Below are 25,813 nucleotides of genomic sequence, written 5' to 3'. Positions count from 1 at the left end.
CTGGGCCAAAGGCAGGCGCCAAACCGCTGCGCCACCCAGGGATCCCCGTATTTCAAAGACCAACTGTGTTTAAGCCAAGCATTAGCCCTCCTCTGAAGAACATTCGGTTTTCTTCCTCACACTTACATGCAAGTGTGCTCTCCAATTAGCTACCTTCCAAGATAAAATGGGCAATAAATGCCTGCTTCATTTCAGTAACCTCAAGATATTTAAAGTCTAAGAATTATGTATATATATTTTGGCAAGGAGCTTTGGCAAGTTTTAAATACCTTAGAAACTTAGAAATATGCATTTTCACAGGGAATTTTCATTAAAAAGTCACTCTAAACTCAGGTTTAGCTTGTGGAACTTCTTTATATCTGCCTTATTATTCCTCAACCGTAAAATAAAAAATTATTTTTTCTATTGTGGGAATCAAACCTGACTTTAGGATTAAAGATGCAACATTAACATTAACTGTGAAGAAGTTTACCCTGAGGCTCCCTCTCGATAGAAACACACCAAACATAGATCTTCATGTGAAGGATTGATCACTGACTTACCAGCAGGCAACACATTTGCGTCTACCATCAGCCATCCTGAGCTGTCTGTGCCTAAACACTGTATTTAGATGCACTTGGACAGTTTTTCAGGAAAAGCAGACCACCGATGGATGTTTAACAGTAACGATTAGTTCTAGTTCTTTCTGTACATGTAAAATGGTGTCAACTGTGTACATTATATTGTGCTTAGAAAGTTATTTATGATACATTGTCTTCCTTAGTAGCATATTCTATACAGAGCACTGCTTCCTGATGATAGTCTGGGAGAAAATTAGCCTCTCCCTAAAGTCACCCTTTCTCCTTTGCCAAAACTTCTGGCTTCTCGTTTAAAATAGCCAAAGGTTTCAACCAGTTGAGCTGCTGCCATCTTCTTATTAAACTTTAATAAGCTAAGCTTTTTAAGCCACATAAAAATTTCATCAAGTGTTTCTCAACCCTTAGGAAAAGACGGAAGGAGGAAAGAAAGGTCAGATAGAACATGTCTTTCTGCTCTGGCAGCATCTGGAAAAGGCTGTGGAAGCCTGTATGCAGCCAGCTGCACTACAAGTGCTGGGGAGCCAGGGGGCCCTGGGCTGTACCAGATGGTGGGTGTGCCGTCACCTTCATCACACACGGGCCCCACACTGGGTGCCAATTAAAGTGCTACCATCAAGCACCAGGCTCCTGGGCCCAACTGTATGCTCTTTTCCAAAAGTCCTTGGGATGTGCTATATTCACCCCACCATTACAGGGTTCTCGTGTTAGAAACACCATTTCAGAGCAACTCTTGATCATTTTACTTGCAGTGTTTCGTAATGGCAACATATTTAAGAAGTGTCTTCATTTTAAGAAAATGAATAGGGCATGCCACATGTTAATACAGAGTTAATAACAGAAGGAACAGATAAAAGAGTTGAAAGAGGTTACTTGTCTCCAGGAAACAAGAATTAGGAAATGACTGGGCAAGGAACCAAGCCTTGTGGTGCTATTTATTTTTAAGAATCCTGTTCATACATTGTATCGGTGAAACATTTAAATTTACAAATGAAAGTTCCATCACTGAGGAAAGTGGGCTATTAAAAACCACTTCAGTGCTGTGCCACAGTCCTCCAAGAAGCTCAAAAACTTCAGTTGACATCTATTTTCCCCAGACATCATCAGACAGGACTTCAATGATAAATACACAAATGTTGTCACTTTGTTGGTGCTGGTGTGACTCTTCCTCATTTCATCAAAACTGGATTTCACATCTATTCATTTTGTCAAAGACCTCACAAAACTGGTGCCTTCTATTTGAAGGCTGTAAATGTGATTTCACACATTATGTCTAATCTTTTCTAGAACAGGCACATTTTAGATCAGCTAACACTTCCACCTGCTAGTCCCTTATTGCCACCACCTATGTGCCCACCCCAGTGTGGGACATGCTATGCGGACTGTCCATTCTGACAAGAGAAGCCCCTCCTGCCCAACCCTCCCTCCGGATCTGTGACAAGCACATGAGTCTGAAAGGTGGACGCCCTCCTCAGGGACTTCGAGACTGGAGGAATGCAGGGTGGAATGCCTGTACCCATCCTACTCTAGCTGCATCCCTTTTTCCATGGTGGCTTCAAAGGGGCCCAGCAGAAAGGTGATCTTTCCACCCCACCTTCTTGCAGAAGCAAGCTCCATGTACCGATCTAATTGACATCTACAGAACATCCTGCCCAACAACAGATTGTGCATTTTGTCCAACTGCCCATATTATATTCACCAAGACAGATGACATGCTAGGTAATAAAACAAGCCTCAACACATCTAAAAGAACTGAAATCATACAGAGTATTTTTCTAATGATAATGGAACCAAAATAGAAATCAGGAATACTAAGATAACTGCAGAATCTCCAAACTCCTGGAAAGTGAACACATGGGTCAAAGAGGAAGTTTCAAAAGAAAAAATTACATAAAACTGAACAAAAATGAAAATACAGGATATCAAAGTATATGGGACACAGTTAACATAGTCCTAAGAAACTCAGAGCACTAAAGGCTTACGTCAGAAAGAAGAAAGGTGTCAAATAGATAAATCTAAGTTCCCATCTTTAAAAATGAAATAAAAGGGGATGCCTGGGTGGCTCAGCGGTTGAGTATCTGCCTTTGGCTCGGGTCATGATCCTAGGGTTCTGGGATCGAGTTCTGCATTGGGCTCCCTGTGGGGAGCCTGCTTCTTCCTCTGCCTATGTCTCTGCCTCTCTCTGTGCGTGTCTCATGAAAAAATAAATAAAATCTTAAAAAATAAAAAAAGAAATAAAAGAGGCACCTGGGTGGCTTAGTCTGTAAAGCATCTGCCTTAAGCTCAGGTCATGATCTCAGGGTCCTGGGATCAAGCCCCATGTTGGGCTCCCCACACAGTGGGGAATCTGCTTCTCCCCCTCCTCTCTGCTTGTGTCCTCTCTCCTTATCTGTCACTATTTCTGTCTCTCTCTCAAATAAATAAATAAAATCTTTTAAAAAATGAAATAAAAAAAATGGTTCTTCGAAAAATATCAGTAAAATGGAGAAGTTTCTAGCAAGACTGACAAAAATAAAAAAAAGATATAAATCATTAAAATCAGAAACAGGAATATCACCACACTGTAGCATTACAAGAACAACTTAATGCTCATAGATTTGACACCTAAAAAACGAGCCAATTAAAAAAATAAAAAAATTTAAAAAATGAGCCAATTGCTCAGAAACCACAAATTACCAAATTCCGTCTCTCTCACAAAATTAGACACAAAGGTCCTAAACAAAATTAATCAGCCAAATACAGCAATGTACAAAAAATTATATACCACAACAAACTGGGATTTATTACAGGCACGTGGGTCTGGTTCAACACTAGAAAAATCCATGACTGCAATCTACCATAGTGGGCAGCCCTGGTGGCCCAGCGGTTTAGTGCCGCCTTCAGCCCAGGGTGGGATCCTGGAGACCCGGGATCGAATCCCACATCAGGCTCCCTGCATGGAGCCTGCTTCTCCCTCTGCCTGTGTCTCTGCCTCTCTGTGTGTGTGTCTCTCATGAATAAATAAATAAAATATTTTAAAAAATCTACCATGGCAACAGGATAAAGAAGAAAACAAAAAAAATCATATGATCATGTCAACTGACACAAGAAACGTAACAAAATTGAACTAGAAACACAGAAGACCTTCCTTAAGTTGGTAAGAAACATCTACAAAACATGACAGCTAAAACATATTTAATGATGAAATTCTTTCCTCTAAGACCGGGTACCAGCAAGGATGCCCACTCTCACCACTGAACTCTCATGCCCGCCCATTCAACACAGCACTGAAAATCTAGCCACTACAATTAAGGCAAAACAAACAAAACAAAATCAAGGGCAGTGAGACTGGAAAGAAGTTCCTATTTGCAGATAACATGATTGTCTATACAGAAAATCCCAAGCAGTCTACAGAGAGTTTATCAAGACTGCAAAATAAAAAGTCAGCATACAATACTGAATCACATTTTGATCTACTAACAGTGGACATATGGAACTTGAAGAAACTAAAAACACATTTGCAGTCCATTTACATTATATTATCACTCACAGTCACTCCAATGTGTACAGGATCTGTATGCTAAAAACTATAAAATGTTGATGAAAGGAATGACCCAAATAAGTTGAAAAATATTACAAGTTCATGGACTGGAAGATTCAACACAGTAAATATATCAGTTCTCCCCAAACTGATCTATAGTTTATTTATTTTTTAAAAGATTTTATTTATTCATAAGAAACACAGAGAGGCAGAGACACAAGTATAGGGAGAGGCAAGCTCCATGCAGGGAGCCCAATGTGGGACTCAATCCCCAGACCCAAGAACACACCCTGAGCTGAAGGCAGACGCTCAACTGCTGAGCCTTCCAGGCATCCCTGATCTATAGTTTAATGTGTTCATATAAAAATCCCAGCAGGGTTTTGTGTGGTGTTTTTTTTTTCTTTTTTGGTAGAGATACAGGCAAACTTATTCTAAAATTTACATGGAAAGACTCTAGGACCTAGAATAGATAAAAGAATCTTGAAACATAAGAATCAAATAGGAGGAATCACTCTACCCAATAGTGTGGTTACAGTCATCAAAGCAGTGAGGGATGGGCAGAGGGATAAAACCATACTTCAGTGGAATGGAACAGAAAACCCAGAAACAGAGCCATAGAAAAATGCCCAATTTGGGGGGAGGGGGGGGGAGAAAAGAAAAAGAAAGAAAAAGAAAAAAGAATCTTAACCCAAATATCTCATTTATACAAAAATTAACTCAAAATGGATTATGGACTTCAACATAAGAGGTAGAAGTATATAACTTCTAGGAAAAAAAAAGGTCTTTGGAATCTAGGGCTAGGCAAAAATGTTTTTAGAGTTGCAGCAAAAGTAAAGTTGAAAGACCTCATCAAAATTAAAAATGTTTGCTCTTCAAAGACCCTGTTAAGAGGTTGAAAAGACTAGATACAAACTGGGAAAAAATATTTGCAGACCACAATTCTGACAAAGGCTTGCATCTGGAATGTAACAACTCTTAAAACTCAATGATTAAAAAAAACAAAAAAACCCAAAAACAACCCAGGTAGGAAATGAGTAAAAGCCATGAACGGACATTTCACTAAGAGGATATACAGATGGCAAAAAAGCACATGAAAAGATGTTCCACATCAGCAGCCATGAGAGGAATGCAAATGAAAACCACAGAAGAGATGTGACTACACACCTAAAATATAAAAAAATATTGACGATAACACATGCCATCAAGGATGCAGAGGAACTGGGTCAGGAATATGTATCTAATGCAAATGTGGAATACTACAGCCACTTGGGGAAAAGGTATGGCAGTTTCTTACAGACTTTTATATATGCTTACCATAATAACAGAAATATCTATTTCATTCTTGAACTTTTACCAAAGGCAAATGCAAACTCATGTTAACACAAACATCTTTAACAAATGTTCATAGCCACTTTAAAACAGCCAAAACATTGAAACAATCTGGTTCACAAAACTGTGGAACCACCAAGCTACAGAATTCTACTCAGCACTAAAAACGAATGAGCTACCAATACATACAACTTGGAAGGCTCTCAAGGGAGTTGTGTTAGGCGAAGACACCCAAACTCTAAAGGTGAAGTACTATATAATTCCATTTCAACAGCTTTCCTGAAATGACAGAACTGTAGAGTGGGGAACAGATCAGTGGTGTCGGGAGCTAGGCAGGCGGTAGAAGGAAGGTGCCTAGGACAGAAGAACAGTACAAAGGATCCTGGTGGGGAACTGCTCTGTGTCTTGACTGTGGTGACCTAACACTGTATAGAACTACACACATGCCTGCACAAGTACAGATCAAACTGGAGAAATCTGAAAAAGATCAGTAGCTTGTATCCAAGTCAATATCCGGCTTGTAATATATACTATAGTTAAGTAAGGCTTTACCCCTGGTGGAAAATGCATAAAGGGGATCTGGGATCTCCTTGTTATTTCTTACAAATGCACATGAATGTACAATTATCTCAAAATAAAAAGTTTAACAAATGTAAAGGGCTGGTATTCCTGAAAAGATGCATATAGCCTGGATCTAAGAGTGAAGGAACATTGGATATCAGAGAAACTCAAATACAAAACTATTAGTTTGGATTCTTCAAAAATGTCAACGCCATGAAACAGATTAAAAGACACATGACAGGGGTACCTGGCTAGCTCAGTCGGTAGCACAAGCAACTCTTTATCTTAGGGTTGTGAATTCAAGTCCCATGTTGGGTGCAGAACTTGTTTAAAAAAAAAGAAAAAGAAAAAAGAAAAGACAAGGCGACTGAATGCAACGAACAATGTTTGGATCAATCCAGGGTTTGCTTTGCTATAGAGGACATTATTAAGACAATTTTTTTTTTTTTTAATTTAGTAGGCTCAATGCCCAATGAGGGGTTTGAACTCATGACCCTGACATCAAGACCTGCAAGCTCTCCCAACTGAGCCAGCCAAGGTGCCCCTATTATTAAGACAATTTTACGAAACTTAGAAAAGGTCTATAGATCAGTTATTGTTATCAGTGTTAACTTTCTGATTTTGAAAATCATACTGTGATTATGTAAGAAATGTTCTTCTGTTGCTTTTTAAAAATACACAATAAGGTATTTAAAGGGGCATATCACAAATTTACTCTCAAATGGTTAAAAAAAGTATATATACATAGAAAAGTTAACAGTTGAAGAATCTAGGTAAGGGAATACTTTATACTATTCTCACAGCTTCTCTAGAAAATTATAAATAATAAAAATTGTCATAAAAATTTAAAGGTATACAGAATACTGCACAGAGTGTGGCACATAAATGTGCAATAAACTACAGTTTTCAGATATTTTATACCTTTTATCAGATGAAGAAACAGGTTAAGAAATGAAATAAACGGTCTAAGAAAGACTATGGCAAACTGGTGATAAGGTCAGGATTTGAACTTAGATCTGTTCCACAGCAGCATCTGTGCTTTCACTAGAATGAGGAAGGCTGAAAATTTTGACTCTCCCACAGGTGTCTTGATGTACTCTGTTTATAAGGAGAGGATGGCATTGCATAAAGACTGGCTTCAAGCCACTCTCTAAGCAGTTCCCTTGCTAGTTTCCTACCAGAGAAACCTTGGACTGGGACTGGGACCTCACAGCTTCAACCCTGTCCCCCAGGTGCACTTTGTCTAGAGCATGTCAAACAAACTGATAAGATTACCGCCTGCAGGCCCTCCACTATAGGGCAGCACACCGTCTTGTCTTTCCTTGGTCTTTATTCACTGATCTGAAATCCACTGAACATTCAGTCTGCGCTCATCAATGGAAGTTCTAGGACAACCAGATAACTTTCTCCTATAGGTCCTCCTCCACACCTCACCATCACCCCATGGCCAGGGTTAAACAGGGTAGGTGGTTTTTAATTGAATTATTTTTTCTGAATAGATAATACACATGGGACAAAAGTACTTGAAGTTTCCCTCCCTCCACTTCCCAGCTCCCCTCCCCACGGACAATGAATGCTTCAGCTCAAAAATGCAACTCCATGATATTTATCCAAGGCACTAGCATTAGCTAGATCGTACTGTGATACTAAGCTGACCATTTACCTCGGATATTCCCAAGTGATCACTGTAAATTTAAATTCTAAGTTTAGGCATTTAAAAAAATCCTGAGGGATCCCTGGGTGGCGCAGCGGTTTGGCGCCTGCCTTTGGCCCAGGGCGCGATCCTGGAGACCCGGGATCGAATCCCACGTCGGGCTCCCGGTGCATGGAGCCTGCTTCTCCCTCTGCCTGTGTCTCTGTGCCTCTCTCTCTCTCTGTGACTATCATAAATAAATAAAAATTAAAAAAAAAAAAGAACTTAATAAAAAAATCCTGAAAATAACATGAATAAGTAGGTTTTCAACCTACTGACATGACTGAGGGTCACCGCTTTCTTCTTCTTCTTTCTTCTTTCTTTCTTTCTTTCTCTTCTTCTTCTTCTTCTTCTTTAATTTTTTTTTTTTCATTTATTTATGATAGTCACAGAGAGAGAGAGAGGCAGAGACATAGGCAGAGGGAGAAGTAGGCTCCATGCACCGGGAGCCTGACGTGGGATTAGATCCCGGGTCTCCAGGATCGTGCCCTGGGCCAAAGGCAGGCGCTAAACCGCTGTGCCACCCAGGGATCCCCTTCTTCCTTCTTTTCTTCTTTCTTCTTTCTTTCTTCTTCTTCTTCTTCTTTCTTCTTCTTCTTCTTCCTCCTCCTCCTCCTCCCCTTCTCCTTCCCCTTCTTCTTCTTCTTCTTCTTTTAAAGATTTTATTTATTTATTCATGTGAGACACGGGGTGGGGGGGCGGGGGCGGGCAGAGATACAGGCAGAGGGAGAAGCAGTCTCCATGCAGAGAGCCTGACATGGGACTCGATCCCAGGTCTCCGGATCATGCCCTGGACTGAAGGCGGTGCTAAACCGCTGAGCCACCCAGGCTGCCCCACCACTTTCTTCTTAAGTGAAAAACTGCATTATTTATGACAATAGACATCTCCGAATTATGGTTGGTAAGCATGGATCATTAGAGAGTGCTAGGAGCTCACCTGGTTCCTGTCGCGTGCGTTCGTGTACCTGATCTTCTGAATGAAGTAGAATATGAGCCACGCGGAAGAAATAATCATCAGAACAATAAAGGATATTGACACGAAGACTAGAGAGCCACGGCTGAAGTTCTTTGGCGGCATTCGTGTTCCAACAGCTATTGTCATTTGTACAGAGATGTTTTTCTCCAGATAACTCAAAATATCCTTACCCCTCAATTCTGTAATCATGACAGCAATAATATCTCCAGTGCCTGTAATGTAAAATAAACACAGACACTCAAGTGACCTTTAAAATTTATAGGAACATCAAACATATAAACCGCTACAAGTTTTGCTAATGGCATGGGTCTGCAGATTCGACTTTTCAATGCGATGAATCTGCAGTTGGGTATGCTGGCACCAAGTAGAAACAAGAATCTGTAGTATATTACTTAAGACACAGACAAAATGTAAAAGGATTGCAATGGCAAGAGCCATATAACTAGGCATACAACTAAATTTAAAAAATTGATTATTGTATCAGCCAAATGTGGCAACAGATAGTATAAAACATATTATACAACAACATAATGTGATAAAATAATGGCAGGTCTTTAGTAAAACCTTTTCCATCTTGAAATGCTCCTTAGAAAGTCTCAGCTCCATAAGAAAAGAACAGCGCTAGTATTTATAGAACAAAAAAATAGTTCAAAAAGCACTAGTATTTATAGTACAAAAATTGGTACTTTTGGTACTACTCACTCGTTTTTAGAAATATTTATGGAGCACCTATTGTGTATATAGAACTAGTATAGGGAAGAGAAAGAAGTATAGGATATTATAATATCACTGATGTGACACAAACCTGGTAACAGAGCTGCAAAAGCCAAATGCCTGCTGGTGGTAACCTCTTTTTTTTTTTTTTGTAACCTCTGTTAATAACAGTGGAGACTAAGTTTGGTCTTCTGTCTAGACCTGATGAGAGGAAGGTTCCTTTCTTGTTTACCCCAGAACCCTTCCGGATATTCAACCCTCCCTGAGACAAATCCAAGCTTCCACACTCTGGGCTAGCTGGGCATCAAAACCCTTCCAGCTTCTAATAGCTGTCCAGACATTCTGCCACAGCCACAGACTATTTAATATTTAAGGTAATTATCAGGATGTTAAGTTGCTCTTTGAGTCATCTACTACTTTCACTTATGTGATTTCCAAGAGGAGTAATACAGTTACTCTCTGTTCTGTGGAGCACAAAATTACTATTCCTTTCCTCCTCCACAAAGGGAAGTCATTTTCCATTTCCTTTACAGGAAAAAGGGCAGCTGTCTTACTCCAATCAAGCTGCCAACGATCCTCCTTTCTAAGGATCCTCCTTTCTAAGCTGAGGCTGGTGGCAACGTGCAACTTCTAGCACACTTCAAAGCAAAGACTAATAAGACTCTGCGGGTTGGAGGAAGGAGAATAAACATTTTATTTCAGGAAAGAGAAAATTAAAACCATTTATTCAAATTTGAATAAGGTCTGCACATTAATGTAAACCCCCAAAGCCAAACAAACAAATACCCACAACCTGCCTTTTCAAAGGCTTTTTCAATGAGTAATACTACTAAGGATCTGGTTTACATGTTTACATATTTAACTAAAAAGAACCACCCTTGTTCTCCCATGCAGTCAAAAGGCCTCAGGTAACTGAAAAGAAATTTAATAATTAAAAGTTTCATGAAGCATTTAACCCAATGGAACATACACCTTTTATATTACCTTATTCAAAATTGTCCCAGACATTTTATCAGAATACAGATTCAAAAAAAATACTAAAAACAAAAAGAAAACTGCAAAATTAAAGCAAGCAACAAAATTAACATCTTGTTTACCTTTCTGAAGTAAAAGTTCTGGTCAGTAAGTTACAGAAAATCATAAAATAATGCAAAATCATTTAAAATTTGCCATTCAGAAATCTTAGGTCTGTGCTTTTAAAATGCTGTTCAACAGGCAGTGGTGTGCGGTGTTAGGTACCAGGCACGGCTATAAAGTAACTGAGACGGATCCCACAACCGACACATGACAATCAGTCTCATTGCTTTATAATCGCATCAGGTACAAAGAGTTTTAGAAACCAGTTCTGAGGCTTCCTCTTGAAGACTCGAGCTGGAAGAGGAGCAGGGCAAGCTGCACAGGTAGCCAGGGGAAACCGATGCACACAATATCACTTGTTCAAAGAACATTAAGTGAATACCACCTAATTTCAACTGGAAAGCTGTTTGGGAAAAGAAGCATTTAATTATTTCAACCATCCACTCAATGGTATTTATTGAGCACGTACTATGATCAAAGATGATCTAATGTTCACCTTTTTTTGTTTTTTAATTATTTTTTTTAATTTTTTTTGAATTTTATTTATGATAGTCACACACAGAGAGAGAGAGAGAGAGAGAGAGAGGGAGGCAGAGACACAGGCAGAGGGAGAAGCAGGCTCCATGCACCGGGAGCCCGACGTGGGATTCGATTCCGGGTCTCCAGGATCGCGCCCTGGGCCAAAGGCAGGCGCCAAACTGCTGCGCCACCCAGGGATCCCCACCTTTTTTTGTTTTTAAAGATTTCATTCTTAAGTAAGTGCTACACCCAATGTGGGGCTCGAACTCATAACCCCGAGATTAAGAGTCACCTGCTCTACCGACTGAGCCAGCCAGGCACCCCTTACTCTAATGTTCACTTTTGAAAGTCAGAAAATTTACTTGCTGTGAAATAAGAGAAAACAGATATTATTGGTCTGGCCCGGTTCCTAGCACAAAGCTCCTAAAAACCCTTGGCAATTTCCTAAGTGGTAAGAGCATTAGAAGCATCTTTTGTTCTGATATCTGGTCTTGGATCCTGACACTGAGCTCCCAAATAATTCCTTGAACTTCCTGGGTGACAGGAGAGTCTTCTGTTCTAATGAGGTGACTCTTGGAGGGCCATGAGGAAAAGTCTAGAACTTTAAGCCCATCCACTCCATTCTCTGGGGAAGGGAGAGGAGTTGGACGTTGAGTTAATAGGATCATGTCTATGTGATGAATTCTCCATAAAAACCTGTAAGAGTGGGGTCTGGAGAACTTATGTGTTGGTGAACACATGCAGGTGCTGGGACGGTGGCAAGCCAGAGAGCCTCTTTGCACATACCTTACCCCATGCATCTTTGGCTGGCCATTCACCTGTATACTTTATTATAACCTTTATAATAAACCAGTAAATGTGTTTCCTTGAGTTCTGTGAGCCATTCTAACAATGTTTTGGACACTATGAGGGGGTTGTGGGAACCTTGACTGGCTGGTCAGTCAGAAGTACAGGTGACAACCTGGGACTTTTGGTTGGCTTTGAAGTGGAGTGGGGAGGAGGCAGCCTCCTGGGACTGAGCCATTAGCTTGTGGGATCTGATGTGAACTCCAGGTAGACAGGGTTGGAATTCAACTGAATTCTAGGACACTCAGCTGGTATGGCTGAGAATTGCTTCATATAGGGGAAAGGCCCACATATGGTGGGCCTTGGTGACCAGAAGTATCACAGAAGCATTGTGTATGAATAGTACAGGAGACACACAAGAGGGTTTTTTCCTCTTTATACTTGTTCTTGATTATGTGAAAACTGCATTTACCCTCAAAAAGCAAAGGAGAATCCAAATACAATTCAATTAGAAAAAAAGGCTAAACAAAGTAATGAATAAAAGGTACATCCATTTTTAAAGAAAGAGCAAAGGAGAATTTTTTTTTTTTTAAGTAGGCTCCATGTTGAGCATGGAAACCAACATGGTGCTTGAACTCACAACCCTGAGGTCCTGACCTGGGCTGAGAACAAGAGTCGGACGCTCAACAGACTGAGCTAGCCAGGCGCCCTGAGCCAAAGGAGAAGCGTGAAGGGGTTGGAGAGAGGAGCCCATGCAGGTAGCCTCAGCAGGCTGGTGCAGAGGAGGAGACTGCCAGCAGGACAGGAAAGGAGGCTCAAGCACTGCTCTTCAAGCAGAATGAAGAAGGCTGTCAGAATACTACTCAAGCCACTAGGTTTTTAACCATTTCTGCCTGCAAATCAGTTAGAGAATCTGATGACAGGAGAGCCCTCCTACAAGAAAAGTCCCTATTCTGCTAATTTCAGGGGATGTTCATGGGTCTCCTCACACTCCTAAAGCTGATCTGGGTTCACAGACCCTGATTTAAGGATGCCCCTACCACTTGACTTTTAAAGATCTAAGAAGCCCTGGCCCCGCTTCTGGGGGTGGGAGGTTGGGGGATAGTAATGCCAGAGAAAGTACAAGCTTCAGGATAAAAACAGGGTTAGGTCAGGTAGTGACCGGTAAGAATTAAAGACTTATTAGACTATCATGATGTAAACACTCAAGGAGAGATGACAAATATTTGGAGCATCCACCACCACCAACCTGAATCCTAACCCCTTGGCCAACACTGCTAATAAGTCAGACATGGCCTCAGAATCTCACACATTTCAACATGCCCAGCAGCCAGGATTAATTTATCAGAGATGACAAATAAATAAAAATCTACTACAATCCCTACTTTCACTTATTTTCTTAAAACTTTCTCCACTTCTCTTTAACGTGAATCTGTTCTCACCGCTTGAGTCTGGCTACTTTATTCAACAATTCTGTTCTCCTCTCCCACCTCTGCCTTTCTTTAAAAAATTCCTTTTTCTTTTGAGAATTTCCAAACCCCCAGAACAGTTACAAGTTATGTCATTTCCTCCCTAAATACTTCATCATTATCACCTAATCACAAGGACACAATTCATGTATAACATTCAGGAAACTGAAATCTGATACAGAACTGTTGTAACAGAATTCTAGAACTCCCTCTCATGAATTCCTCCAGACCACCACGGGAAGCATGCACCTGCTGACCAACATAGGCCTCCCGGCTTTCACAAGGACAAGTACTTTAGCTCAGCGAGTCCTCCCAGCAAGAAGGTGTTAGAAACCAATACTCGCCTTTTTCCTGGCTCCTGAGGTGGAATCTCAGAGCAAGCCCTGTGCAGCTGGGCAGTGGATACTTTTACCCTAGAGAGGCAGATCCAGGAAGAAAACAAATAAGCTGTCTGAGGCACCAGCCACAAGTGGAGAGAGGTGCTTTTACTGTATGCTGCTTTACCTTTTTACTGTAAGCTTACCATCCTTTTTTTTTTTTTTTTTTTTTTTTAAAGAAAACAACAGGGATCCCTGGGTGGCGCAGCGGTTTGGCGCCTGCCTTTGGCCCGGGGCACGATCCTGGAGACCCGGGATCGAGTCCCACGTCGGGCTCCCTGCATGGAGCCTGCTTCTCCCTCTGACTGTGTCTCTGCCTCTCTCTCTCTCTCTGTGTGACTATCATAAATAAATAAATAAAATCTTAAAAAAAAAAAAAAAAAAGAAAACAACATCTCTGTACAAAATCCCATTTTGCAGAGGTTTTAGTCCTTAACAGATGAAGGTGTTCGTTAAGTTCAAATCACCTTTCAAGCTCTTAGATGATCTTAGTAAATCTCCCATAAAAAAAAGTTCAGAGAGATGCTGTATTCCCACATTAAGCATCTGTGGCGATATTTTCATAACTTCTGGTAGGTTACTATCAATGGTGTCAGATTTATTCCTATAGAATTCAATGGCCTATTTTTATATGTAAAACAGAATACTACAAACTTTAGATGAAAGAATTAAAATTGCTTTCAAGTTCTAGAATGGCTGCTGTGGGGGGGTGGGGGGAACAGGTGGGTAGTACCCAGGGATTTTTTTTTTTCCCCCAGGGACTTTTTGTAACTCTCCATCAGGCTGTACAGATGAGCTGCACCCTGAGTGGCTGGGCCTCAGTGAGTCTGCTCATGAATGGCCCGAGGCCCTCTCGACTCTCCCTCCCGTGGCCTCCAGTCCTCCTCAAATGTCTGTCTGTAACACTCTCCCTTCTGCAAATCCAGTACTCACTCTTCTCCTCTTTGACCCCCCTTAAATAACTCAAGGGGGAAAAGAAAAGATATGCTATGTTCTTTTATGAAATGAGTACAGCTTTAATTCTGACAGATGTAGATGACAGGTTGTATCAACTACAACCTCCTGCTGAGACCTGTCAGTGTTTTTCTAAAACCTAATTTGTCATCTCACTCTGTTCAAAGCCTCTGATATTTGAGACAACATGAATGGGCCCAGAGGGTGGTATGCTAAGTGAAATCAGTCAGGCAGAGAGAGACAAATGCCACATGATTTCACTCATATGTGGAATTTAAAAAAACAAATGAGCAAACACACACTAGACTCTTAAATACAAAGGGGTGGAGGTGGGATGGGTGAAATAGGTGAAGGGGATTGAGCTGTACAAGTTCCAGTGATAAAATAAGGGAGGTCACAGAGATGAGAAGTATGGCATACATAGGGAACACACCCAGAACGCTGTAGTAACTCTGTGTGGTGATAGATGACAACTATACTTGTGGTGAGCATAGAGTCATGTATAGAATTGTCAGATCATCATGCTGTACACCCAAAACTAAGATAAGGCTGTATGTCAACCATACTTCAACATCAAATTTAAAAAAAAGAAAAAAAGAAAGAAAGAAAAAGCCTTCATCCCTTAGGTCAACGAAATAAAGTCCAAATTTCTTAACCTGACGTTCAAAGCATTTTGGGAGCCAAATGGGCCTAAAGGTAACAGTCATGTGACAGGAGACACTCTTCGCTGCCCAAATGAAGCTGTTGGTCACACTGACTGAAACAGTGGCTCATCCAATCCAACTGGAATGGAAGCATGACGCCTGGAGGAGGAGACCTGGAAGAGAATGGATCGGGAGCTCAAGGACCTGGAAGCTTCAACAAAAACAAAAGTCAGGAGGAGATCTCTGAGAGGAAAGCAAGGGAGGAAGCAATGGTCAGAGACCAAGACACTGGACATGAGACCAGAGATGCACTGAATCTGGGAAGATACCTGAGCATGGGTTTTAGGTGGATCCTGAGGCTGGTTGGGATAATGCAGGGCTGCGTGTAGGTAAGTGAGCCAGGAGTCCAGGCCTCCAATGAGCATGGGGAAGTGATAGGCAGGGAAGTGTGTATGTAGCACAAGAATGAAGCTGCTGTACTGAATCAAGAAAACACTAGCAGCATGGCATCCAGCTGCATCCCCAGTCAGCACATTGCTGATCAGCTTGTAAGAGTGCTGAAGGTGAACCTCCATGTCCTGCCCAAGGCCTACATTCGGGTGAGCCACAGAGACTCCCAAGTCACATGATGATTCCTGAGCTACTCAAAAGTGGGCAGAGAGGGAGGGAGGGGGACACCCAGAGAGACCATACCAGTCAGCAGAGACCACACAATCTTTCAGCTAAGAGAGTTCTTGGGGGTCATCCTGAACACAATACAAGTAACTTCCTGACCATTTTTAGGCAGCTAATTCTATCCACAGGTAGTTTTAAGAATCAGGAAGGTCTTCCTTAGAATAAAAATCTTGATTTATTTTATTTTATTTTATTTTATTTATTTATTTATTCATGATAGACATAGAGAGAGAGAGAGAGACAGAGACACAGGCAGAGGGAGAAGCAGGCCCCATGCAGGGAGCCCGACGCGGGACTTGATCCTGGGACCCCAGGATCACGCCCTGGGCCAAAGGCAGGCGCTAAACAGCTGAGCCACCCAGGGATCCCAAAAATCTTGATTTCTAAATGCCCATTCATAGCTCTTTGTTCTCTTCACTCAAGAAGCACCACCAAATATATAAACTATATTTCTCTTATCGATGGTGCACAATAACACAGGCATCAGGTGCATCATTACTTGCATGTATCATGACAGAAACAAACTATCAGATGTCGTCAAATATGAGAAACACCCTGACTTCAAGCTGTAGGTCCCAGAATGGAGGAAAATCCTTCTCTATGCAACAGTCCTTTGTTAAGATAGTCAAAGACATCTTCTCTGTACTCCACCTGGACTTGTCTTCACGTTCACTACTCCCAGAGCCCCAAATCATTCATTTAAAAATACCTTTAAAGAACCTAACACAGAAAAGCTGAAGTATTATATAAAAACCTCTTTTCCCCAAACCACTGAAGACTAAGTTACTGGCACAATGTGTCATCCCCTCCAAACATTTAATGTGTATTCTCCTACAAACACACACCATTTATAAACAGAGTACAGACTCTCAACCTGGGAAATGAACACTGATGCATTACTACTGCCTCATCTGAGACCATCCAAGTGTCCCCAGCCTGCCAACAATATCCCTCAGGGCAGATCCGGATCAGAGCCACATGCGCTGCCCTCAGTCGTCATGCCTTCAGTCTCTGCCAGTCTGGATGTCCATGACCTTGACACTTAGAAGATTACATACAGCCTGGTTACTGCGTAGAATGCCCCTCCTTCCGGATTTCTCTGGTGTTTCCTCGGGGCTAGATTTAGGTCATGCACTTCTGGCAGCAACACCCAAAGAAGGGACGCTGTGCTGTTTCACTGCGTGCTAATGGGTGGCGCACAGTCAGGATACATCCCAGTGCTGAGGAAGCTCATTCTGATCATGTGGTTTGTAAAAGGGATGTTTTGCAGGCATCTCCACTGCCAAGTCACTCTTTCCCCTTTGTCATTAGCATGTATTCTATGGGGGAGGTACTCTGAGACTTGGTAAATACTTCATTCCTCATCAAAATTTCAATATATTCTTTTACTTTTTAGATTACTATGAACTCATGTTTCCTGTATTATTTAATGGGCTATTGAAATCATTACTGTCATTATTCATTTTCATGCTCAAATTCCAAATGGTAAAACAGGGGTTACAGATTTTTTCAATCCTGTTCTTTTGTGGACATCAGTTTTTCAATGTCTTTATTTTTAAAATATATTTTATTTATTTGAGAGAGAGAGAGAGTATGTGAGCATACACACACACACGTGGCAGGCAGAGGGAGAGTTTGAGGGAGAAGCAGGCTCCCCGCTGAGCAAGCAGCTTAATGAAGGACTTGATCCCAGGACCCTGAGATCCTGACCTGAGCCAAAGGCAGCTGCTTAACTGACTGAGCCACTCAGGCGCCCCTCAATGTCTTTATTAAAAATAAAATGCTAAAAATGAATACAACACATCCAATACCAAGAGCAGCATGAAGCTAACCTCTCCCTATATCTGAATATTATGTTCACGAGATACAGCCCAGGCTTTCAATATATTTTTTGGCAACCATGGGACACATTAGTGCATGCAGGGCTTACAGGATAAAAGGTTCCCAGGGATCCTCTGCCTGACCTGTTACTTAAGCCAAGTCTCCACAACTCTTGTTTTTTGAACCCATCTGCAGGTTAACTTAACGAATAGCTTCTTTTTATTGTTCTATGTATTCCAAGATCTACCTAGTTTCATGTCATTTTCAAGTTAAGATGCTTACATTTATGTTTCCTTACAAATTTTTGATAGAAGCATTTTAAACGGGAGGAAGGAGGCATTCTGCCCAGAGAAGATATGCACCAAGCACCAGTGCTCTAAAAGCCTGCAGACCTGTTCTTTACATCTAAGAATCTGGATGTCTGAGAGCTCAGTGAATTCACTGAGAAAATGGACGGTGGGTGGTGGGAGCCAGGTTTCTCACAGTTGGAGTGGGAGTTTACAGGCAAGCAAGCGGAGGAGGCTAGAACAATCCATGTGGTCATGGATTAGAGTTGGAGGCATGGGTGTGGATTCACTCTTAGCTTAATACAGATACAGAGAACTACATACGGAAGTATTTCTGGGGATCCCTGGGTGGCGCAGCGGTTTGGCGCCTGCCTTTGGCCCAGGGCACGATCCTGGAGACCCGGGATCGAATCCCACGTCGGGCTCCCAGTGCATGGAGCCTGCTTCTCCCTCTCCTGTGTCTCCGCCTCTCTCTCTCTCTGTGACTATCATAAATAAATAAAAAATTTAAAAAAAAAAAAAGAAGTATTTCTGGATACATGTGGTATACACGCATGTATTCCCTTGCTCTGTCAGCTGGGAGGGCCCAGGGGAAACAAAACTGCAATAGTAACAAGCACATCTAACACCCAGAGCTTGGTTTCTAATACCATTTTCTCATCAATAGAAACCAGGGTTCCTGGGAGAAAATGGCTGATTCTAGGACCGGGACAGGAAGTACATACAAGATGAGCCTAGAGTATCTCATAGCACCACAAAGGAAGAAAGTGCTCAAAAACAAAAAATCAATGTCCTTGGTAATGGGTGCATGTCAAGGGACAGAGAAGCCAAGTGAAAGCGCTCCCAATTGCCAAGGATGGAATAGTCTGAGGAACAAAAATAAACCAAGTAGTACGGTATTATAACAGAGTATAAAATAAATATCCACAAGTCCATACTGATATAAATAAATGACTGAATAAATTAGTAAGTGGAGAAAACCCAAATCATCCATGCAAAGTAATTCCAAATAAGTAATACTCTTCATATGTGGTCTGTGCACAGTGATTTCCTTCTAAAGATTACTGTATGGAAGAGAAACAAGCTTGCAGGGGAGAAGCCTGAAAAACACTCAACAATCAGCCAGGTGATCAAGGTCTACAACAACAGTCAACCTGTTGTTGATAGTACATGTAGTACATGTTGATAGTATGTATCCTGGATAAGATACTGAGAGTGATGCTGCACTCCTGTGATCTTCCTCTCAGAGTCCCTGTGATCTTCCTCTTAAAGTCCCATAACCTTAGTCTAATAATTAGAAAGGCATCAAATTCCAGTTGAAGGACATGCTACAGAATATCTGACCAGTAGGCCTCAAAAATGTCAAAAACAAGGGAAGTCTATGCAACTCTCACAGCCAGAGACAAAGGAGACCCAATGACACCCCCTCCCAGATGGGATACTGGCAAAGAAAAAGGATATTATGTAAAAACTAAGGAAGTCTTTAATGACAATGTATGTAGGCTGATTTGGTCATTAATTATCACACGTGTGACATACTAATGTAAGATGTCAGTAAGGGAAACCAGCAGCATTCTTTGTACTGTCTTTGCAATTTTTCTGTAAAGCTATTCTAAAAAAATACAATTTACCTAAAAAAAAAGACATTACATAAAAGAGAACACTCTTTCATTAGGAAGAATGGAGGCTAGAAAACAAAATAATAATACTTTTTAAAGTGCTGAAAGCCAAGTGCCGTCAGCTCAGAAATTTGTGTCTATGTCCTTGAAAAATGGCAGCAGAAAAAGACATTTTCAGAATAAGTGAGTGATAAGAGAACTCATGATAAAGTTGACTTATGTTGACAGGGAAAGGACGGCAGGTGGGACATAGAAATAGCAGGAGGACCTAAGAGCCCTGGAAGCACTACTCTGTGGGTAAACATACAAGTTCCCCTGCCTTTCCTTTATCATTCTCCCATTCCTCCTCTACAGGTACCAGAGACCTGGAAGGTGACAGTGGGTCTCAATGTGGGGGCAGAAAAAGCCTCTCGGGGAGTGCTGATCACAAACTTTGGGGAAGGACTATTTGCTGCTGCACACATGGAGAGCTGTCATTGGCATTTCGTAGGCACAGGGCGGGGAGGCTGGATGTTATGTAATGCAGACGACAGTCCTGCAGAACAAAGGATTCTTCTGCCTCAAATATCTCTTACTCCTGCTTCATTCTGACAAACACAAAGTGCAGAGCACCCTGGGGCATGCCACTGGCCAGGCCGCGGCACCTGCCCTGGCAGCTCTGCCTGTGTGGCCCACTCCGGGAGGGCTCCAGCACATCCTGACCACCAGCAAGGGGACAGCCATCAGGTAAAACCATGTCTCTCATCCTGTAAACTACGGACTTGGTTTCAAAGCCAGTATTCTACACCTCTGCTGATCCTTTACATTCTTTTGGCTTCCTCCTCTCTTCGGCTGTTGGTGAGGAAAGATAAGCACACGGAAGATATGGCAAACCAAGTGAGGAGCTGAAGCCACCCTCTCAGGAGCCAGAGCCTGCAAGGTAGGAGTTGGACAGGAAGGCGAGGGGACAAACTGTCTCAGGCCTCTGGCAGATGGATAGGCTCTTCACTTACACTTCAATTAAGATTCAGACACACAGAGGAAAACCTTTTGGAGTGGTTTTTGAACAGAACCATCAGCAGTGATTTTTTATAAGCAACTTTTATTTTTAAAAAGCTATGGCTTAAAAAAAAATAAAAATAAATAAATAAAAAGCTATGGCTTAAATGTTTTTTTTTTTTCCAGTTTTTAATTCCAGTAAACATATGATGTTATATTAATTTCAGGTAGGAACTGAAGAATTCCATACAACACCAGGTGCTCATCATAAGTGCTCTCTTTAACCCCATCCCCTACTCCCTGCGCCCCACCCCCCCAGCCCCGGTCCCATGACCATCAACGTGTTCTCTGTAGTTAAGAGTTTGTTTCTTGGTTTGTCTCTTCCTCCCCCCTTTGCTCCTTTGTTTCTTAAATTCCAATATGAGTGAAATCACATGGTATTTGTCTTTTTCTGATTCATTTCACTTAGCATCATATTCTCAGCTTGATCCATGTCATTGCAAATGGCAAGATTTCATTCTTTTTAATGATTAATATTCCATTGTATGTATATACCAACTCTTCTTTATCCATTCATTAGTCGACGGACACTTAGGCTGTTCCCATAGAGTGGGTATTATAAATAGCCCTGCTATAAACAAGGCGACATGTATCCCTTATAATTAGTGTTCTTACATTCTTTGGGTAAACACCCAGTAGTGTGACTGTGGGATCATAAGGTAGCTCTATTTTTAAGTTTTTGAGGAACTCCCTTACTGTTTTCCAGACTAGCTGCACCAGTTTACATTCCCACTAACCATGTAGGAGGGTTCCCCTTTCTCCGTATCCTCACAAACACCTGTTGTTTCTTAAGTTGTCATGTTTAGCCATTCTAACAGGTGTGAGGTGATGCCTTGTAGTTTTGATTTACATGTCCCGATGATGAATGATGTTGAGCATTTTTTCATGTATCTGTTAGCCATCTGTATGTAGGTCTTTTCTAGAGAAATGGCTATTAATGTCTTTTGTTCATTTTTAAATTAGATTATTTTTTTTTCAGGTGTTGAGTTTTATGAGTCCTTTACATATTTTGGATACTGGCTCTTTATCTGATATGTCATTTGCAAATATCTTCTCCCACTAAGTAGGTTGCCTTTTAGTTTTCTCTATTGTCTCTGTTGCTGTGCAGAAGTTTTTTATTTTGATGAACTCCCAATAGTTTATTTTTCTTTTGTTTCCCTTGCCTTAGGAGACCTACCTAGAAAAAAGTTGCTACAGCCAATGTTAAAGAAGTTACTGCCTGTATCCTCTTCTAGGATTTTTAGGGTTTCAGGTCTCACATTTAGGTCTTCTGTATCTATTTTGAATTTATTTTTGTGTATGGTATAGGAGAGTGGTCCAGTTTTCCCAATACCAATTGTTGAAGAGACTTTTCCCATTGGGTAGTCTTCTGTTTTGTCAGATTAATTGATCATATAGTTGTGGGTTTATTTCTGGGTTTCCTATTCTGTTCCATTAAGTGTTTCAGTTTTAGATTTTTTTTGATACTTCTGAATTTTCTTAAAACTGTATGGATCATGTGGATGTCCAATTTTTACAGCACCATTTATTGAAGAGACTGTCTTTCTTCCAGTGGATAGTCTTTCCTCCTTTATCGAATATTAGTTGACCATAAAGTTCAGGGTCCACTTCTGGGTTCTCTATTCTGTTCCATGGATCTATGTGTCTGTTTTTGTGCCAGTAGCACACTGTCTTGATGACCACAGCTTTGTAGTACAACCTGACATCTGGCATTGTGATGCCCCCAGATACGGTTTTCTTTTTTAAAATTCCCCTGGGGGATCCCTGGGTGGCGCAGCGGTTTGGCGCCTGCCTTTGGCCCAGGGCGCGATCCTGGAGACCCGGGATCGAATCCCATATCGGGCTCCCGGTGCATGGAGCCTGCTTCTCCCTCTGCCTGTGTCTCTGCGCCTCTCTCTCTCTCTGTGACTATCATAAATTAAAAAAAAAAAAAAAAATTTCCCTAGCTATTCGGGGTCTTTTCTGATTCCACACAAATCTTAAAATAATTTGTTCTAACTCTCTGAAGAAAGTCCATGGTATTTTGATAGGGATTGCATTAAACGTGTATATTGCCCTGGGTAACATTGACATTTTCACAATATTAATTCTGCCAATCCATGAGCATGGACTATTTTTCCATCTCTTTGTGTCTTCCTCAATTTCTTTCAGAAGTGTTCTATAGTTTTTAGGGTATAGATCCTTTACCTCTTTGGTTAGGTTTATTCCTAGGTGTCTTATGCTTTTGGGTGCAATTGTAAATGGCCTTGACTCCTTAATTTCTCTTTCTTCAGTCTCATTGTTAGTGTATAGAAATGCCACTGATTTCTGGGCATTGATTTTGTATCCTGCCACGCTGCCAAATTGCTGTATGAGTTCTAGCAATCTTGGGGTGGAGGCTTTTGGGTTTTCTATGTAGAGTATCATGTCATCTGTGAAGAGGGAGAGTTTGACTTCTTCTTTGCCAATTTGAATGCCTTTAATGTCCCTTTTTGAACTCAGCCACAGTAACTTTTTGCAAGATACATCCACGAAGGCAAAAGAAACAAAAGCTAAAATGAACTATTGGGACTTCATCAAGATAAGAAGCTTCTGCACAGTAAAGGACACAGTCAACAAAACTAAAAGACAACCTACAGAATGGGAGAAGATATTTGCAAATGACATATCAGATAATGGGCTAGTTTCCAAGATCTATAAAGAACTTCTTAAACTCAATACCAAAGAAACAAACAATCCAATCATGAAATGGGCAAAAGACATGAAGAGAAATCTCACAGAGGAAGACATAGACATGGCCAACATGCACATGAGAAAAGGCTCTGCATCACTTGCCATCAGGGAAATACAAATCAAAACCACAATGAGATACCACCTCACACCAGTGAGAATGGGGAAAATTAACAAGGCAGGAAACCACAAATGTTGGAGAGGATGTGGAGAAAAGGGGACCCTCTTACACTGTTGGTGGGAATGTGAACTGGTGCAGCCACTCTGGAAAACTGTGTGGAGGTTCCTCAAAGAGTTAAAAATAGACCTGCCCTACGACCCAGCAATTGCACTGTTGGGGATTTGCCCCAAAGATACAGATGCAATGAAACGCCGGGACACCTGCACCCCAATGTTTATAGCAGCAATGGCCACAATAGCCAAACTGTGGAAGGAGCCTCGGTGTTCATCGAAAGATGAATGGATAAAGATGTGGTTTATGTATACAATGGAATATCACTCAGCCATTAGAAATGACAAATACCCACCATTTGCTTCAACGTGGATGGAACTGGAGGGTATTATGCTGAATGAAGTAAGTCAATCGGAGAAGGACAAACATTATACGTTCTCATTTATTTGGGGAATATAAATAATAGTGAAAAGGAATATAAGGGAAGGGAGAAGAAATGTGTGGGAAATATCAGAAAGGGAGACAGAACATAAAGACTCCTAACTCTGGGAAACGAACTAGGGGTGGTGGAAGGGGAGGAGGGTGGGGGGTGGGGGTGAATGGGTGACGGGCACTGAGGGGGGCACTTGACGGGATGAGCACTGGGTGTTATTCTGTATGTTGGTAAATTGAACACCAATAAAAAATAAATTTATTAAAAAAAGTGTATGGATCATCACATGGGAGATACAGGAGAAATATTTGTAACTCAGGCAAAAAGATACATACAACTTAAACTCTGACTTTCTGTCATAGCAGTTCATTTAAACTACAGGCTTCATCTTTTCATCTACAGTAATTAAATCCATATTCAATTAGAACCAAAAAACTTTAAACACTAAACAATAGTATGCCTATTTTCTTGATGAGTTTTTAGGATAAAGACACCAAATTGACACAATGTGGCCCAAATTATTGATATTTAAAGATATTTCTCAATATGTTTATGATTAATCTTTATTTGCTTTCATAAAGTCATTTTTTATATTCACAAGGTGAATTTTTATATTGTACAAAGTGTGATGTTTTCTATTTATTGCTTGATAATAAATATAGAGGTATGTAAGTTTTTTTTTTTTTTAAGAAAATATGATGGAAAAAAGAAGGTAAAGGGCCATTCAACTAATTCTGTTCAACCAGCCAAAGGAACAGTGAGAAGCATTTGATATTGCTGATTGATACCAAGACTGAAAAGCAACATAACATTATTGTTTGGTAGCATCCTTATCTAAATTACATTTTCCTACTAACAATGGAAAGAATGTCCACAGATTCTTACAGACACACAGATAAAACTGTAAGAGATTCCCAACTTGACAATGGTCTGACACAATTTAAGACTGGTAAATAATAACAGTAAAGCCTATATAAATTTTTAAAGTCCAAGAAGATAAATCCTTAACTTTCAGACAAATGTATATTATTTTGAACTACCCAAGAGCCCATAACTTCCCTTTTATACTACCACACATCCGCTAACTACATTACAAAGAACTCATTCAGCTAACTAGAGGTAACAAATCAAACCACAAATTGAGCTGTCTTTCCTGTCAATGATGTCATGGACACTGCACTGGGAAAGATGTCCTTCAGGCACTAAGCGAAGGACATTCAGTAGAACAAACACAGGCAAGCTCTTAGAACATCGTTAACAAAGCAAGAAAATGAAATACTTAACAATGTGTAATTTTTTAAGTCAGTTATAAATCCTATCCTCAAATGGAAGGAAAGCTCGATAAAACTAAGCATCTTAATGAAATCATTCCAGTGCTGTACACATTTATTTTGGTCAAAGCGTTCTGCTGACCCACTGCAGAGAACAGAAAGATAAGACACACACTTTCACATAAAGTAAGTTGGCAAGTATGCAAATAATAACATAACAGGAAAAGGACAATACTGTCAGGGAGGTACAAGAAGGCGCTCTGGAGATCACAGAGGCCCCGGGTTGGAAACTAACTGAGGACGCATCCAGGTCTTTTTTTTCTTAGACTCTTACCAATTCATATCAGTTCATATCACAATGCACAGCACAGAGAGGTGCTAATCTAAGGTTTCCTGACTAAAATGAAGGATGGGCAGAATTGACAGGTGAGCAGGGGAGGGCTAAGACATGGATCTTTGGGTCCACTCCTTGAATGAGGAGCTGTAGGTTGGGAGGGGAATACCCAGTGACTCTGATGCAAGGGCCCTCGAGCCTCATGTGGACAGTGTTGCCCTACAGGGAGAGCAGGGTATCTGTGCAGGGAGAGGGAGCAG

The 25,813-nt window shown here is 41.0% G+C and overlaps 1 protein-coding gene and 1 long non-coding RNA gene across 4 annotated transcripts in view; both read right to left on the bottom strand.

Moving 5' to 3' along the window:
* Nucleotides 1-25,813, bottom strand: part of RNF130 (ring finger protein 130) — a 144,243-nt gene that overhangs the window by 73,936 nt on the left and 44,494 nt on the right. For all 3 annotated transcript variants that reach the window (XM_077911126.1, XM_077911125.1, XM_077911127.1), the window contains exon 3: nucleotides 8,616-8,866. In XM_077911126.1, coding sequence (XP_077767252.1) covers nucleotides 8,616-8,866 — 251 coding nt within the window. The remainder of the gene's footprint in view (nucleotides 1-8,615; nucleotides 8,867-25,813) is intronic.
* On the bottom strand, nucleotides 1,496-8,607 carry LOC144321853 (uncharacterized). The gene is made up of 2 exons (XR_013387360.1): nucleotides 7,929-8,607; nucleotides 1,496-7,721 (listed from the first exon to the last, which is right to left on the bottom strand). It is a non-coding gene; the product is annotated as an uncharacterized LOC144321853 (long non-coding RNA).

Source organism: Canis aureus, chromosome 10, assembly GCF_053574225.1.
Source record: "Canis aureus isolate CA01 chromosome 10, VMU_Caureus_v.1.0, whole genome shotgun sequence".
NCBI lineage: Eukaryota > Metazoa > Chordata > Mammalia > Carnivora > Canidae > Canis > Canis aureus.
This window is presented reverse-complemented; position numbering and strand designations above follow the sequence as displayed.